Here is an 18,688-nt window from a genome sequence, read left to right as displayed (position 1 = left end):
TGTAACCAGTCATAAACCCAGGCATACCAACAGTGATACATTAACCCAGTCCTAGTGAGGTGTTGTAACCACAGTCATATGCCCAGGCATACCAACAGTGATACATTAACCCAGTCCTAGTGAGGTGTTGTAACCAGTCATAAACCCAGGCATACCAACAGTGATACATTAACCGAGTCCTAGTGAGGCGTTGTAACCAGTCATACCAACAGTGATACATTAACCCAGTCCTAGTGAGGTGTTGTAACCAGAAATAAACCCAGGCATACCAACAGTGATACATTAACCCAGTCCTAGTGGGGTGTTGTGACCAGTCATAAACCCAGGGATACCAGCAGTGATACATTAACCCAGTCCTAGTGAGGTGTTGTAACCAGTCATAAACCCAGGCATACCAGCAGTGATACATTAACCCAGTCCTAGTGAGGTGTTGTAACCAGTCATAAACCCAGGCACACCAACAGTGATACATTAACCCAGTCCAAGTGAGGTGTTGTAACCAGTCATAAACCCAGGCATACCAACAGTGATACATTAACCCAATCCTAGTGAGGTGTTGTAACCAGAAATAAACCCAGGCACACCAACAGTGATACATTAACCCAGTCCTAGTGAGGTGTTGTAACCAGTCATAAACCCAGGCATACCAACAGTGATACATTAACCCAGTCCTAGTGAGGTGTTGTAACCAGTCATAAACCCAGGCATACCAGCAGTGATACATTAACCCAGTCCTAGTGAGGTGTTGTAACCAGTCATAAACCCAGGCATACCAGCAGTGATACATTAACCCAGTCCTAGTGAGGTGTTGTAACCAGTCATAAACCCAGGCACACCAACAGTGATACATTAACCCAGTCCTAGTGAGGTGTTGTAACCAGTCATAAACCCAGGCATACCAACAGTGATACACTTACCCAGTTCTAGTGAGGTGTTGTAACCATTCATAAACCCAGGCATACCAACAGTGATACATTAACCCAGTCCTAGTGAGGTGTTGTAACCAGTCATACCAACAGTGATACATTAACCCAGTCCTAGTGAGGTGTTGTAACCAGTCATAAACCCAGGCATACCAACAGTGATACATTAACCCAGTCCTAGTGAGGTGTTGTAACCAGTCATACCAACAGTGATACATTAACCCAGTCCTAGTGAGGTGTTGTAACCAGTCATAAACCCAGGCATACCAACAGTAATACATTAACCCAGTCCTAGTGAGGTGTTGTAACCAGTCATAGCAACAGTGATACATTAACCCAGTCCTAGTGAGGTGTTGTAACCAGTCATACCAACAGTGATACATTAACCCAGTCCTAGTGAGGTGTTGTAACCAGTCATACCAACAGTGATACATTAACCCAGTCCTAGTGAGGTGTTGTAACCAGTCATAAACCCAGGAATACCAACAGTGATACATTAACCCAGTCCTAGTGAGGTGTTGTAACCAGTCATAAACCCAGGCATACCAACAGTGATACATTAACCCAGTCCTAGTGAGGTGTTGTAACCAGTCATAAACCCAGGCACACCAACAGTGAAACATTAACCCAGTCCTAGTGAGGTGTTGTAACCACAGTCATATGCCCAGGCATACCAACAACCCATGCATACCAACAGTGATACATTAACCCAGTCCTAGTGAGGTGTTGTAACCAGTCATAAACCCAGGCATACCAACAGTGATACATTAACCCAGTCCTAGTGAGGTGTTGTAACCAGTCATACCAACAGTGATACATTAACCCAGTCCTAGTGAGGTGTTGTAACCAGTCATGCCAACAGTGATACATTAACCCAGTCCTAGTGAGGTGTTGTAACCAGTCATACCAACAGTGATACATTAACCCAGTCCTGGTGAGGTGTTGTAACCAGTCATAAACCCAGGCACAACAACAGTGATACATTAACCCAGTCCTAGTGAGGTGTTGTAACCACAGTCATATGCCCAGGCATACCAACAGTGATACATTAACCCAGTCCTAGTGAGGTGTTGTAACCAGTCATAAACCCAGGCATACCAACAGTGATACATTAACCGAGTCCTAGTGAGGCGTTGTAACCAGTCATACCAACAGTGATACATTAACCCAGTCCTAGAGAGGTGTTGTAACCAGTCATAAACCCAGGCATACCAACAGTGATACATTAACCCAGTCCTAGTGAGGTGTTGTAACCAGTCATAAACCCAGGCATACCAACAGTGATACATTAACCCAGTCCTAGTGAGGTGTTGTAACCAGTCATAAACCCAGGCATACCAACAGTGATACATTAACCCAGTCCTAGTGAGGTGTTGTAACCAATCATAAACCCAGGCATACCAGCAGAGATACATTAACCCAGTCCTAGTGAGGTGTTGTAACCAGTCATAAACCCAGGCATACCAACAGTGATACATTAACCCAGTCCTAGTGAGGTGTTGTAACCAGTCATAAACCCAGGCATACCAACAGTGATACATTAACACAGTCCTAGTGAGGTGTTGTAACCAGTCATAAACCCAGGCACAACAACAGTGAGACATTAACCCAGTCCTAGTGAGGTGTTGTAACCACAGTCATATGCCCAGGCATACCAACAGTGATACATTAACCCAGTCCTAGCGAGGTGTTGTAACCAGTCATAAACCCAGGCATACCAACAGTGATACATTAACCCAGTCCTAGTGAGGTGTTGTAATCAGTCATAAACCCAGGCATACCAACAGTGATACATTAACCGAGTCCTAGTGAGGCGTTGTAACCAGTCATACCAACAGTGATACATTAACCCAGTCCTAGTGAGGTGTTGTAACCAGTCATAAACCCAGGCATACCAACAGTGATACATTAACCCAGTCCTAGTGAGGTGTTGTAACCAGTCATAAACCCAGGCATACCAACAGTGATACATTAACCCAGTCCTAGTGAGGTGTTGTAACCAGTCATAAACCCAGGCATACCAACAGTGATACATTAACCCAGTCCTAGTGGGGTGTTGTGACCAGTCATAAACCCAGGCATACCAGCAGTGATACATTAACCCAGTCCTAGTGAGGTGTTGTAACCAGTCATAAACCCAGGCATACCAGCAGTGATACATTAACCCAGTCCTAGTGAGGTGTTGTAACCAGTCATAAACCCAGGCACACCAACAGTGATACATTAACCCAGTCCAAGTGAGGTGTTGTAACCAGTCATAAACCCAGGCATACCAACAGTGATACATTAACCCAGTCCTAGTGAGGTGTTGTAACCAGAAATAAACCCAGGCACACCAACAGTGATACATTAACCCAGTCCTAGTGAGGTGTTGTAACCAGTCATAAACCCAGGCATACCAACAGTGATACACTTACCCAGTTATAGTGAGGTGTTGTAACCATTCATAAACCCAGGCATACCAACAGTGATACATTAACCCAGTCCTAGTGAGGTGTTGTAACCAGTCATACCAACAGTGATACATTAACCCAGTCCTAGTGAGGTGTTGTAACCACAGTCATAAACCCAGGCATACCAACAGTGATACATTAACCCAGTCCTAGTGAGGTGTTGTAACCAGTCATACCAACAGTGATACATTAACCCAGTCCTAGTGAGGTGTTGTAACCAGTCATAAACCCAGGCATACCAACAGTAATACATTAACCCAGTCCTAGTGAGGTGTTGTAACCAGTCATAGCAACAGTGATACATTAACCCAGTCCTAGTGAGGTGTTGTAACCAGTCATACCAACAGTGATACATTAACCCAGTCCTAGTGAGGTGTTGTAACCAGTCATACCAACAGTGATACATTAACCCAGTCCTAGTGAGGTGTTGTAACCAGTCATATACCCAGTCATACCAACAGTGATACATTAACCCAGTCCTAGTGAGGTGTTGTAACAAGTCATAAACCCAGGCATACCAACAGTGATACATTAACCCAGTCCTAGTGAAGTGTTGTAACCAGTCATGAACCCAGGCACACCAACAGTGATACATTAACCCAGTCCTAGTGAGGTGTTGTAACCAGTCATAAACCCAGGCATACCAACAGTGATACATTAACCCAGTCCTAGTGAGGTGTTGGGCTGGGTAGAGTGCTGGTATCTGCTGGTATAGATCAGGGCCCTAGGGGGTAGACTAAGAGTCAATGTGCATCCCAAATGGCACCATGTTCCCTTGGCCCATAAGGCTCTGGTCAAAAAGTAGTGCACCATATAGGGAACAGGGTGCTAGAGCTACATGTGGCTGTTGGTTCAGTGGCTGTGTGTAAAGGTGCGTCCATGTTGCTGTGCAATAAAAGCAGTCTACTGGGACATTCTAAAACTGGACCCTACAATAGGGGACTGCAGTCAGCATTTTACACACAGGAGGGGGAGGAGAGAGAGAGAGAGAGAAAAAGAGAGAGAGAAAAAGAGAGAGAAAAAAAGAGAGAGAATAGAGAGAGAGAGAGAGAAGGGAAACAGGAGAGGGAAGAGAGAGAAGGGAGAGGGAGGAGAGAGAGAAGGGAGAAAGGAGAGGGAGGAGAGAGAAAAGGGAGACAGGAGAGGGAGGAAAGAGAGAAGGGAGACAGGAGAGGATGCATGAAGATGTGTTTGTCCATAGTGCTTTTTCAACAGTTGTCTTTGAAACAAATGGTTTCAAATCCTTTCTAAAACAGAGAAGAAAGCAAAAGACAGTCCAATTGTTTGCTGGTCATGTTTATTAAATGAGATATTTCATAGAACAGGGGAACCGATTATTACAAAATGGAGAGGCAGCTTTAAGGCAAAAACTAATGTCCTCATGTTGTACATGCTACACCTTCAGAACTTAATCGTATCATGCTTGGAAACTTAAATATGTAATAAAAACACAATTAAATGTAATGATGTACACCATTAACTTCGTTTTAATGTACCTCCTGTTTCTTCCATGCACACGATTTTAACAATTTACATTTAAAAAAATTAAGACTTAGGCGCTTCTCATGAAGCAGCCCCCCCCACAAAAAAACAGAATGCACCTATAAATAAAAATAATGACAAATGATTGAAAATGGAAAGCTTCTATAACTTAAACAGATGAATTCATTATTAACTTGCATCCTACCATAACTAAATGAGTCACTATAGTGACACAATGAAAAATGGGATGTCCTTCCATCTCACTCCCCCGTCCCTCTCGTCCAACGCCTCGGTGTCCAGAACAGTTACATTGAAATAACACGTTGTCCCGTTCAAATAAATATCTGCTAGAAATAAATTATGGAAACACAACTGTCAAAACAGAAGAAAAGGTCACTATGTCAATGCAATGTGTATGAGGATGGTAGTGTGTGTGTGTGTATATATGAGGATGGTAGTGTGTGTGTGTGTGTGTGTGTGTGTGTATATATATGAGGATGGTAGTGTGTGTGTGTATATATGAGGATGGTAGTGTGTGTGTGTGTGTGTATATATATGAGGATGGTAGTGTGTGTGTGTGTGTGTATATATGAGGATGGTAGTGTGTGTGTGTGTGAGGATGGTAGTGTGTGTGTGTGTATATATATATGAGGATGGTAGTGTGTGTGTGTATATATATATATATGAGGATGGTAGTGTGTGTGTGTGTATATATATGAGGATGGTAGTGTGTGTGTGTGTATGAGGATGGTAGTGTGTGTGTGTGTGTGTATGAGGATGGTAGTGTGTGTGTGTGTGTGTGTGTATACGAGGATGGTAGTGTGTGTGTGTGTGTGTGTGTGTATACGAGGATGGTAGTGTGTGTGTGTATGAGGATGGTAGTGTGTGTGTGTGTGTGTATACGAGTATGGTAGTGTGTGTGTGGTGTGTGTATGAGGATGGTAGTGTGTGTGTGTGTGTGTATACGAGGATGGTAGTGTGTGTTTGTGTGTATGAGGATGGTAGTGTGTGTGTATATATACGAGGATGGTAGTGTGTGTGTGGTGTGTGTGTAAAGCACTAGTGCGGCTTCGAATGTCTCTCGCTGCTGTTACCTTGAGGTAGATAACACATTTACAAAAGGTCCAGGTGTAATGGTTCGCTGCTGGCATCATGTGTCAAAAAAAACTACAGCATGAAATGAGGGGGTTTCAGGAAGCCTCTTTTGGGAAATTATACAGAAATAAATTAAACAATTGGTAAAAAGAATTAAAGTACATTTTCAAATAAAAGCCTGCCCCCCCCCTCCCTAATGAAAAGACCTACAGCGGTGGTGATGTCAGTATGACTACGTCTCCCACAATACACCTCTCTCCTTTAGTACACAATGCCCTCAATCTTCTCACATTGGCCCTGTTAAGATATTTATCCTTCCTCCCATGGAGATGTAGAGATCATTACTTGGAAAGAACCTGTTTTTGCATGGACATTTCCATTGAGGGCTTCCACCATTTTAAAGTATTGAACTGGGTGGGGATTCCTATGGGTTGGGAGCGATCAGCCGATGAGCTGAGCATTGTCTTCTTCAAATTGGTTTGCCTAGTTTGTAAATGGCTTTAAGCTATATGACCACCATCTAGTGGCCCAAATAATTAATAACACGATTTGGTTCAAGACTCGAAGACTGCAGGTGGCGGTAAGTCACCAATATTAGCGTTACACTCTTCAAACATCAAAAGAAGAAGAAAATATACTACTTTAAAATAGAGATATCCTCAATGGCACTGGCCATGCCGTCACAGACACCAGAATGGCAGATACAAAGCTGTGATTTCTATACATCTATTCCTGTGTTGACCACATTACTGATCTACGAGGGTCAGATTGGTTTAAGTAATAGGGTGCAAACTTTCCTTTCACTTATTCAGCCAGGTCTTAGATCAGTGATGAGCTCAAGGGAAGGCTGCAGGATGAACAGGGCTGTTCTGCTAGCATAGCACCACTTCTCATATCCCTCGATATCTCCTATCCAATTCTCCACCTTTCTTATCTCTTCCCCATTCCTTCTCTCCTTTAGTCTACAGTACTCAGTGTGCAGTGTAAATGCTGCCAGTATGTGGATGCTGAGGGATAACTGGGGAGATCAACTCAGGTAGGCCCAGTGACCCCAGAGGTAATAACTCTGACGTTTGATCTGTTAGCAACTTTCAACCCAGTCTATTTTACCTTTAACTCCTACAACTAAAAACATAATACAAATAAAAGTTTAGATTTTAAAAAGGAGCCATACGATAAGGTATGAAATGATTCAAGTAAAATAACATTACTATCATAATGAAATAAAATACAAGGACAACAGAACCAGCCTAGAGATCTTGCACTGTGAGGAGCATGGTATTGTATCGTTTGGGTTTTTAATTCAGATGCTTGAAGAAGCTGCTGTAGGTTGTGTGGGCGATCTGAGGCGAGCATTTGACCGTGGAGGGAGCGAGGGAGGCCTGGATGGATTTGAGCGGCACATCGGTCGTAGCGTCGAACCCCGGCAGCGCCAGAGAGTCCAGCTGCATGTTAAACATGATTTCTCCGCTCCGCGCCAGGAAGCCCCCCTCGTCCCGTTCCCTCTCCCCTCCCACATCCGAGGGCTCAGGTTCTGGGGTGTCGGCGGCGCTAGCAGCAGTCTCCCCGCTGCCCTCGTCCTTCCTGCTGAACAGTCTGTCCAGGTAGCTGGTGTAGGAGCTGTCCTTCTGGAGCTGCTCCTCTTTCCCAACATCCCAGCGCCCCGCCCCGTCCATCAGACACCCACCTCTCCGCTCCTCCACCCTCTCCCCCCCTCCGAAGCTCTCCCAGGGGTGTGCGGGACGCGCCCCAGACCCAGCGGTCCCCACGGTGATGCTGACCTGAGCAAAGTTCACCAGACACTTCTCCTCCTTCTCCTGGCTGATGGTTTTGGAGATGGAGCCTGACCGCGGAGCCTCCAGCTGGGACACAGACAAGTTGAGCTCGTTCAGGAGGCCCACCTCGCTCAGGAGGCCCACTCCTACCTCGCTCAGGAGGCCCACGTCCCCCAGGAGTCCCACGTCGCTGGGCTCAGTTTGCAGGCTCAGTTTGATGGTGCCGGCGATGAAGGAGTCAAAGTCAAAGCCTTGATTCTGTTGAGTAGTCTGGGTCTGGTTCTTCTCTTGCTGGGAGTCCTTCTCCACGGGGCCCTTCTCTACCTGTAGAACCATCTGAGCCTTCACCAGGCCGTTCTTCTCACACTTGCTCTTCTGGGCCTTGTGCTCCTTGTCTCTGCCTGCAGCCTGAGCCTGTTTCTCTTTACTCTGCTGCTCCTTCCAGTTGGACAGATCTATAATGAGCTTGGGCTCGTAGTAGTGGTTGACCTCGCTGTCCCTCCAGATCAGGTTATCCAGGTAGGATGGAGACACCACCTTGTAGTTACAGGTGTGGGAACACTCCAGGTCACAGTACTTGTTCTCGTGGTGAAGGTCGAAGTGTTCGTCATCGGGGTCGGGCCACGAGCGTTCGGGAGTGAAGAGGGAGGAGTAGCCGTAGGAAGGATCGTCCAGGAACTCCCGGTCTCCGTCTGCATACTTACGAGGGTCCACCTGGAGGGGTAGGAGGGACATGGGTTAGAGTGGTGACTTGGGGAAGGTGTGTGTGTGTGGGTGTGTGTGTTTCTCTCCGTACCTGGACCTCCTCCTCGTCAGTTTGGTCAGACAGAGCCCGAGGGTCCACCTGTACCTCGTCAGTGTCCAGAGTGCTGTGGGTGTGGAGGTGCCAGTCCCCTTCTGAAAGTTGGCTGTCATGGTACCTGATGGCAGGAGGGAGATAAAGGGTTAAGACAACCCAAGCACAAACCCCTGAGTTTGACATCCACAGTAAAGAAATCCTCTTCTATAACTAGCTAGCTATGGAACCCAGTTGTAAGTATGTAATGAATACTACAGTAAGTCTCCATGTACCTGTCCCAGGTGTGGCTGTGACCCTGGTCCATCAGTAAGATATCATCCACCTCATCCTCTATGTGGAAGGGGTGCAGGGAGACGGGTTCGTCCAGGGGGAAGGAGTAGTCAGACATGTAGGGGTGGGCTAGGGCTTCTTCTGCTGTCAGACGGTCCATGGGGTTAAAGGTCAGGATCTTTTGCAGGAAATCCAGGGCTGGAAGGGAAGAGGAGCATTTACCATATGGTATAGAATAGGAGTGTGTTAGTTTGTGTGTGTTCACCTGGTGGTATGATGTCAGGCATCAGTTTGTCCAGTGTGTGTTTGTACATCACGAGTGTGAATGTGTGTCTAGACTCAAGCTGTGGGCTGACGTCGGGCAGTAGCTTGGCCAGTGGGTTGTGTAGCTGGGACATGTCACTGTGTATGTGTCTACACGACTGCGAGTGTGTGTCTAGACTCACCATGTGGGCTGACGTCAGGCAATAGCTTGGCCAGTGGGTTGTGCGGCTGGGACATGTCACCGTGTATGAAGACGGGGATAACACTGTGTAACTCCTGCCTGTCCTCTTCTCTCAGCACAGGGATGGACTCCAGGATCAGCTGCATCTGCTCCAGCTCATGTGCTCCTGCAGAACACCCGTTCAAAACAGGGTTAAAAACACAGGAGGACACAGGTTATTACAGGGTAACACAGGGTTTGTTTACACCCAACTGTCGGATCACCAACTCAGTGGCCTTGTGGTTAATGTCCACCATGAGATTGAAAGGTTGGTATGGTTTGATCCCCGGTCGAGTGAGTGATACCAAAGACTCTAAAAATAGGACCTGATGCTTCTCTGTCTGGTCACTAAGCACAAGATTCAGTCAGTTAGCCAGCCAACTCCCAAAGTTACCTCAGGTTAGCCAGCCAACTCCAAAAGTTACCTCAGGTTAGCCAGCCAACTCCCAAAAGTTACCTCAGTTTAGCCAGCCAACTCCCAAAAGTTACCTCAGGTTAGCCAGCCAACTCCAAAAGTTACCTCAGGTTAGCCAGCCAACTCCCAAAAGTTACCTCAGTTTAGCTAGCCAACTCCCCAGGTTACCTCAGTTTAGCTAGCCAACTCCCCAGGTTACCTCAGTTTAGCTAGCCAACTCCCCAGGTTACCTCAGTTTAGCTAGCCAACTCCCCAGGTTACCTCAGTTTAGCTAGCCAACTCCCCAGGTTACCTCAGTTTAGCTAGCCACCTCCCCAGGTTACCTCAGTTTAGCTAGCCAACTCCCCAGGTTACCTCAGTTTAGCCAGCCAACTCCCCAGGTTACCTCAGTTTAGCTAGCCAACTCCCCAGGTTACCTCAGGTTAGCCAGCCAACTCCCCAGGTTACCTCAGTTTAGCTAGCCACCTCCCCAGGTTACCTCAGTTTAGCTAGCCAACTCCCCAGGTTACCTCAGTTTAGCTAGCCAACTGCCCAGGTTACCTCAGTTTAGCTAGCCAACTCCCCAGGTTACCTCAGGTTAGCCAGCCAACTCCCCAGGTTACCTCAGTTTAGCCAGCCAACTCCCCAGGTTACCTCAGTTTAGCCAGCCAACTCCCCAGGTTACCTCAGTTTAGCCAGCCAACTCCCCAGGTTACCTCAGTTTAGCCAGCCAACTCCCCAGGTTACCTCAGTTTAGCTAGCTAGCTTTCAAGGTTACCCCCCAAGAGTTAACACCGATATAGACAAGCAGCACCATATCCATACCCCCGTGGCACCACTTCACTGTCTGCCCAATATCAGTTACGCCATGTCAGTCAGAGTGTGAGCTCTGCCAGAACCCACGTGCCATGAAGCCTGTGGCCTACATTTCTGCCCCATAGCTCAGTGGCAGTCACCTGCCTCACGGGTCACCAGTGTGAGTCTGTGCTTGACTGACCTGCAAAGAGCGTTTTCCCGGTGAGCATCTCGGCGAAGATGCATCCAGCAGCCCACATGTCAATGGCCTTGGTGTAATTGTTAGGGGAGAGCAGCAGGCGAGGAGACCGGTACCATTTAGTCACCAAGCCCTCAGAAAGATGACCCTGGAGAGGGAGGGAGAGAGGAAAAGGGGAGGGTGAGTTGAGTTAACAAGGCTTTAGTGAGAAGTGCACACTAAAAGAGTTGAATGGGAGCAAGAGCCTGATAAACCTGAATTCATAGGACCCTCCTCTGTTCAGAATGACTCAACCCCTTCCTCCCTCCCTCTCTGTTCAGAATAACTCAACCCCTCCCTCCCTCTCTGTTCAGAATGACTCAACCCCTCCCTCCCTCTCTGTGTGTGTGTGTGTGTGTTCAGAATGAATAAACCGAATGTGACTGAAACTGGTTTATCAGCTCTTATGAGATACACCTAAAACACAGACCCATAGCTTACTAGTTTATTTATATTAATGAAAGAGTTGTCATCCTACTGTACTGCAATGTGTATGTGTGTATGTGTGTGTCCAGGCTTGTATTGATTTCAAAAGCACCATTGATCCTGTTAACTGCATTCAGTTAACGACCTCTTAATGGTTGAGAAGCAGACTCATCAAAGCTGTATCAACAGAACAAGCTGCTTCTGGACGCCTTCCCTTTGGCTCCCTATTCCCTACATGGACCCTGGTCAACAGTAGTGCACTGTAAAGGGAATAGGCTGCCATTTGGGAGACAGCCGCCGTCGCTGTTTGTTTCTGTTACCCAGCGGCCAGTCACCCACCCTGGTAGATCAAAGCTCCTAGAGCTCTGCTCGGGCCCTGTCACATTAGACCTGCCTGCAGTATCCTCAGTGACGATAGGAGATACACGTACGTTTGTCCCAGAGCTCAATCCAACCCACCCACTCCTCCAACTACAGCCTGGCCCCTGGCCGCTACAGCCTGGCCCCTGGCCGCTACAGCCTGGCCCCTGGCCGCTACAGCCTGGCCCCTGGCCGCTACAGCCTGGCCCTGGCCCCTGGCCGCACAAAAATGGACAGATGAAAAAGGGAGAGAAAATACAGAAAGGGGAAAAAAGGGAGAGAAAGAGGGAGGACACATGCACAGGCCCAGTCAGCAGCCACATAGAGCAGGATAATCCCCCAGCCTCTCTCTCACACACACACACCAATCTGTACTTCCGGGACAGTAGAGTCAGCAACAATACGCTGCCTGCCAGTCTGCCCTCAGGCCCTGCAACACAAAAGGCACCCACCAAACCAGTGCCCTGTCTTGTTCTTCCATCCTCAAAAAGTCCCCACAAGGACAGTAAAACAAGATCACACCCACAAGGACAAAGGCTATTTTAAGCTTAAGGGTTAGCAGTTAGGGAAAATAGGATTTTGAATGGAAATCAATAATAGATCCCCACAAGGTCCCATGCTGTGGGATGTGTGTGTGTGTGTGTGTGTGTGTGTGTGTGTGTGTGTGTGTGTGTGTGTGTGTCTGTTACAGCATTAAAACAACACCCTCTGACCTGGGGAGAAATCATTAGTCGAAAACATTTCGCAAATGAAACCATTTAATCCAAATGGAAAACATTTTGCAACGAAAACAAGTTTCTATTGGACAAATTCAGGTAGGTCCCTCCCCGTTGGGTTTCATTTTCTTCTGTTTGGTTCCCTGCTACGTCAGAGTGGTGAGCTGGCTGTTTCGGTCTCTGTCGCTAGAAAGGCTCACTCACACACACACACCCCGTGTGTGTCAGTCAGAATATCATTATACAATTTTGACAAGCACACAGGTTGTGCTGACCTTCTAAATGTAATGAACACCAGTCTGTAAGCATGGCCTCCTTTATTATGGACATACCAATAAATCAATGAATTAGCTCAGGTAGGATAGTCCCACACTAAACAGTCTAATGTCTTCAGCTCATAACAAGGCTCAGCTAGCGGGCCAACAAGGCTCAGCTAGCGGGCCAACAAGGCTCAGCTAGCATGCCAACAAGGCCCAGCTAGCGGGCCAACAAGGCTCAGCTAGCGGGCCACGGGGACAACAAGGCTCAGCTAGCGGGCCACGGGACAACAAGGCTCAGCTAGCGGGCCACGGGACAACAAGGCTCAGCCAGCGGGCCACGGGACAACAAGGCTCAGCCAGCGGGCCACGGGACATGTGGACCAACTGGAAATGATCTAGGTTGAATGACAGAATGATCTAGATGTAGAGATGGGAGAAATGATCTTGTCAATAAAAGCTGGTGGATATTCTAAGCAACACCAAGGCCAGGTTGGCTGGGTGGGTATATTTAGAAATGGGTAGATGTCTCTCTTGCATCAGCAGCTTTTAAGCAACTGAAGGAGCAGTCAGAAAACCAGCCAGCCAGAACAGTCTGCCAGCCAACCAGCCAGCAGAATGTCATGAAATCAGTCAATACACTAATCACAAATGAGGAAACTCCAAGCAGTTCCCAGCAGTCAGACAACTGTAGTCAGAGATTTAGCAACAACCAGCATGGTAGCCTGCCCGTAATGTTGCATAAGAAGTGTAGAATGAAAGAGGTTCTGAGAATCCACAGCAGATTACAACAAGTGAACATTCTAGCTAGTGCTTTGCCTAACTAATTTCAGGAGAATTCATACACGTCACACACACACACACCCCTGACAGCCGGAGTGACACAGTAAGTCATTTCTCCAGACCAGACCAAAGCCACAGGTTTGCAACAGTCAGAGAGGCAGTGTTATCTAGCCCAGTGTGTGACAGAGACAAAAACCTGTTTCCACTCACTGAGCGCTGTGCTGTTCTCACTACCAGACTAGTGGGTCTTCCATTCAAGACAGGAAGTACAGCCATGCTATGGTTCTCTACGTAAAGCCTTTATCTGTGTAGAATAGTTCACATTTTTACTTTAGCTTCATTTGTGCAATGTGGTTTAGAGAAAAAAAATACATCATATGTTTCTGTCTCAGATGGGTGGCTAACACCTCAGTGGAAGGAAGGGGGGAGTGAGGAGAGGAAGGGAAGAGAGGGAGGATGAAAAGGGAGTGTAGAGGAAGGGGAGGAGGAAAATAAGAGGAAGGAGAGGAAGGCAGCAGTTGTAGAGTACTATAGGGTTGTCTCAGAGAACCTGGTGACAGAGGATTAGTAGCTATACACACACACACAGCTTTAATCCCCAGGAGATGTGTGTAGGCATGGCTTTATATACACACAGCTGTAATCCCCAGGAGATGGGTGTTAGGCATGGCTTTATATACACACAGCTTTAATCCCCAGGAGATGGGTGTTAGGCATGGCTTTATATACACACAGCTTTAATCCCCAGGAGATGGGTGTTAGGCATGGCTTTATATACACACAGCTTTAATCCCCAGGAGATGGGTGTTAGGCATGGCTTTATATACACACAGCTTTAATCCCCAGGAGATGGGTGTTAGGCATGGCTTTATATACACACAGCTTTAATCCCCAGGAGATGGGTGTTAGGCATGGCTTTATATACACACAGCTGTAATCCCCAGGAGATGGGTGTTAGGCATGGCTTTATATACACACAGCTTTAATCCCCAGGAGATGGGTGTTAGGCATGGCTTTATATACACACAGCTTTAATCCCCAGGAGATGGGTGTTAGGCATGGCTTTATATACACACAGCTTTAATCCCCAGGAGATGGGTGTTAGGCATGGCTTTATATACACACAGCTTTAATCCCCAGGAGATGTGTTAGGCATGGCTTTATATACACACAGCTTTAATCCCCAGGAGATGTGTGTTAGGCATGGCTTTGTGGGTCAAAATAAAATGTGTTGATTAGAGAGAATAGTTTCTTTTAGAGCTGTTGCTCTGCTTAAAAAAACATGAACACACGACTCAAGTCATTTTTTCCCTGCCGTTTTAAAAGCCTTGTGAACCTTGGAGCGGAAGCGGCGAGCCAAGCGGAGCGCTGTGTGTGTGTTGCTATAGCTGGGTAATTGGGTCAACGTGAGTATGTGTGTCATGGGAGGAGGACTGTGGTGGAGTGATCCGAGCTACAGCAGGAAACATGTGTGGTGGTGAAATGACGATCTCCACCCCCCCTCTCTCTCCTTATAACATTCCAGGAAATGTACACCTGCACATCAAGAGCAGCTACCATCTGCAAGCATAACAGTCTCTCTGCTGTTTCTTCATAATGACACACAGGCCTGGAGGGTTTTTAGGGAATATACTTCTCATTCACACCAACGTCTTTTCAGGGTTTTAGATGAAAATGACTTGTTTGGAAAATGACTAACTTAGCTTGGTTTAAAAAAAAAACACCCCAAAACCACTTGTTGCTCACATGTAAAAGACCGTCATGTTATTGTCTTCATTTTGTCTAACTTCCTAGAACAAAACTGGGTTCAATAAAACATTTATATTCCTATAAACAAACCCTTCAGTATGTATGTCAAGGCCATTTTGCATTAAGTAATCTTCAGGGTTGGATTACATCTTGTAAATAGGAGGTCAAGTTGCCTCACTGAGCAGATGTCATATCACTCAGCTAATGCTAGTCTACACAGCCATGCCCCTTGCCCTGCTTCACTGAAGGGCGCACTTAAGCTAAGCTAACTGCTAAGCTAGCCAACTCTGGTCTACAGCCGGCCGAGTCCCTGCCATGCTCACTGTGCTAAGCCGAAAGGGACGCTATTGCTAATGCTAAGCTAACGGACGCAAATGCAATGCTTTTGCCAACCCGTGTGTCTAGTCAGCCAAAGGGTACGCTAAGCTAAATGCTAAACTAACACTGGTTGTAACAGCGGAGCCCCGTTCCCTGCTTAACCTCAGGGCATGATTATGCTAAGCTAGCAGCTTGAGAACAGCTCTAGCCTTGGAGAAAGGCTCCCACGATAGGCAGGACAAAAGAATGATTGACTGGCTGGCTGGCTGGGAGGGAGGGAGGGAAATGCACAGGATGCTTGATTCCTGCCTGCACGTGGATTCCAGACATTCTTGGTGGCGGGCCACTGGGTGTTTGACTGCTGTGGGTCCCACAGAAGCAGGCTGAGGAGGCTCAGAGAAACTCACCACTCAACATACAGAACCACTCAATCCTCTAACAAAGTCTAGAATATTTCTAAGGGTGGGGGGATGGGACAAATTCTGAGAACTCAAATAGAGCCTAAAGAAAGTCTGAGAAACAGAATGTAATCTCCACAAGAACCCAATCAGACACAAATGGTGGCCATATTAAGCCAGCCAGGGCCCATCTCTGGCCATATTAAGCCAGCCAGGGCCCATCTCTGGCCATATTAAGCCAGCCAGGGCCCATCTCTGGCCATATTAAGCCAGCCAGGGCCCATCTCTGGCCATATTAAGCCAGCCAGGGCCCCATCTCTGGCCACATTAAGCCAGCCAGGGCCCCATCTCTGGCCACATTAAGCCAGCCAGGGCCCCATCTCTGGCCACATTAAGCCAGCCAGGGCCCCATCTCTGGCCACATTAAGCCAGCCAGGGCCCCATCTCTGGCCACATTAAGCCAGCCAGGGCCCCATCTCTGGCCACATTAAGCCAGTCAGGGCCCCATCTCTGGCCACATTAAGCCAGTCAGGGCCCCATCTCTGGCCACATTAAGCCAGTCAGGGCCCCATCTCTGGCCACATTAAGCCAGTCAGGGCCCCATCTCTGGCCACATTAAGCCAGTCAGGGCCCCATCTCTGGCCACATTAAGCCAGTCAGGGCCCCATCTCTGGCCACATTAAGCCAGTCAGGGCCCCATCTCTGGCCACATTAAGCCAGTCAGGGCCCCATCTCTGGCCACATTAAGCCAGTCAGGGCCCCATCTCTGGCCACATTAAGCCAGTCTGGGCCCCATCTCTGGCCACATTAAGCCAGTCTGGGCCCCATCTCTGGCCACATTAAGCCAGTCTGGGCCCATCTCTGGCCACATTAAGCCAGTCAGGGCCCATCTCTGGCCACATTAAGCCAGTCAGGGCCCATCTCTGGCCACATTAAGCCAGTCAGGGCCCATCTCTGGCCACATTAAGCCAGTCAGGGCCCATCTCTGGCCACATTAAGCCAGTCAGGGCCCACCTCTGGCCACATTAAGCCAGTCAGGGCCCATCTCTGGCCACATTAAGCCAGTCAGGGCCCATCTCTGGCCACATTAAGCCAGTCAGGGCCCATCTCTGGCCACATTAAGCCAGTCAGGGCCCATCTCTGGCCACATTAAGCCAGTCAGGGCCCACCTCTGGCCACATTAAGCCAGTCAGGTCCCACCTCTGGCCACATTAAGCCAGTCAGGGCCCATCTCTGGCCACATTAAGCCAGTCAGGGCCCATCTCTGGCCATATTAAGCCAGTCAGGGCCCATCTCTGGCCACATTAAGCCAGTCAGGGCCCATCTCTGGTCATATTAAGCCAGTCAGGGCCCATCTCTGGTCATATTAAGCCAGTCAGGGCCCATCTCTTGTCATATTAAGCCAATCAGGGCCCATCTCTGGTCATATTAAGCCAATCAGGGCCCATCTCTGGTCATGTACAACACGGAGTAGATCTAGCTGAAGATAGATATATAAAAATATAAACTGGATGCTGATTGGCTAACAGCCGTGGTATATCAGACCGTATACCACAGGTATGACAAAACATACATTTTTACTGCTCTAATTGCGTTAGTAACCAGGTTCTAACAGCAATAAGGCACATCGGGGGTTTGTGGTATATGACAAATATACCACGGCTAAGGGCTGTATCCAGGCATTACGTCGTGCCATATACCACACAAGAGATCAAGGTTAGTTGCTGCAAATGGGCTGGTTCTTTATTTAGACAGAGTGAGCTGTACAAATAGCATGCAGAGAGGCAGAGCCAGCCAGCTACCCCAACAGCAGGGCAGCTTGGGCAGGCAGGGGCACGGGAGTCAAGTGGTTGCCCCCCCGTCCACTCAGGCTGTGTGTGTGTGTCCAGGCTCTCTGGATGGTACATAGAATGCGGCACCAAATGGCCGTGATTCTCTGCAGAGAAGCGGGTCCACACACAAACACACACTTGAGCTTCTGCAGTCCACAGAAATACAAAAAGAGTTGGCGTCAGCAGAGGGTCTTTTCAATAGGCCATTCCCTTGCCTCCATGTCATCAAAACAAAACCTGCTTATATAGGGAAAACCCACAGCAAAACAGAGCAGAGCTGCTATAGGGGCTAGGAGAGGGAGGAAGAGGAGTGAATATGGAGGGGTGTCTGGCTACAGAGACTGAAGATCGTGAGAAAATCTCTCTTGAACTTCAAACAGGCACCTGCAGCGCACACACACACACTGAAATGGAAATGCCAGTATCCTGCCGTGTCCCCAGCACGATTGCTATTCAAAGGAGAGAGTGTTCTCAGCGATGCGTCATTGGAGAGTAGCGAGTCAACACTTGATCTGTGATATGAGCCACTAAAACCAGCTGCTTTTGGGCTGTGTGTGTGTGAAGCTGTGGCCTAGCTGTAAAAGACTCTGGCTTGGGGCTGAGCAGTGTGTGTGAGAAAGTGTGAGGCCTAGCTAACTGTAAAAGTCCTGAGTGTATCCTGTGCGGTGCCAGAGAGAGGGCTGAGTCCCACACCAGACAGCCCCTGGTGATGACTAATCTAAGACACCTGTAGCTGCATGGTGACTACTCCACTCCTCAGCTCTCTCCTCACCCCTTTCTTCATTCTTCTGTGACCCCTGCTCTCCCCTCTCGCCTCCGAGTCCTGTCCAAGGAGCAGTGTACGGCTGGAGAAAGACCCACCTCAACCTACATTCTCCCAGAGCCAGACATCTCAGCCTAATCTCCATATCTCTGAAGTTCGAACGCCCAACTGGTGCACAATCTACACAACACAGCCTGGTGGTCAGCGCCACACAGCCTGGTGGTCAGCGCCACACAGCCTGGTGGTCAGCGCCACACAGCCTGGTGGTCAGCGCCACACAGCCTGGTGGTCAACGCCACACAGCCTGGTGGTCAACGCCACACAGCCTAAACTCTTGTCCTCAGCACCGGGGCAGGATGTGGATGCGGCCTCCCACCC

At 48.1% G+C, this 18,688-nt stretch overlaps 1 protein-coding gene across 3 annotated transcripts in view; it reads right to left on the bottom strand.

The window, feature by feature from the left end:
* Nucleotides 1-6,041: 6,041 nt before the first annotated feature.
* The window catches only part of LOC115182360 (mitogen-activated protein kinase 6), a 28,598-nt gene continuing 15,951 nt past the window's right edge, over nt 6,042-18,688 (bottom strand). For all 3 annotated transcript variants that reach the window (XM_029743979.1, XM_029743980.1, XM_029743978.1), the window contains exons 4-8: nt 10,673-10,817; nt 9,244-9,408; nt 8,800-8,995; nt 8,525-8,648; nt 6,042-8,442 (exon numbers count right to left, since the gene is read on the bottom strand). In XM_029743979.1, coding sequence (XP_029599839.1) covers nt 7,252-8,442; nt 8,525-8,648; nt 8,800-8,995; nt 9,244-9,408; nt 10,673-10,817 — 1,821 coding nt within the window. In that variant the 3' untranslated portion in view covers nt 6,042-7,251. The remainder of the gene's footprint in view (nt 8,443-8,524; nt 8,649-8,799; nt 8,996-9,243; nt 9,409-10,672; nt 10,818-18,688) is intronic.

The sequence above is a fragment of the Salmo trutta genome, unplaced genomic scaffold (assembly GCF_901001165.1).
Source record: "Salmo trutta unplaced genomic scaffold, fSalTru1.1, whole genome shotgun sequence".
NCBI lineage: Eukaryota > Metazoa > Chordata > Actinopteri > Salmoniformes > Salmonidae > Salmo > Salmo trutta.
This window is presented reverse-complemented; position numbering and strand designations above follow the sequence as displayed.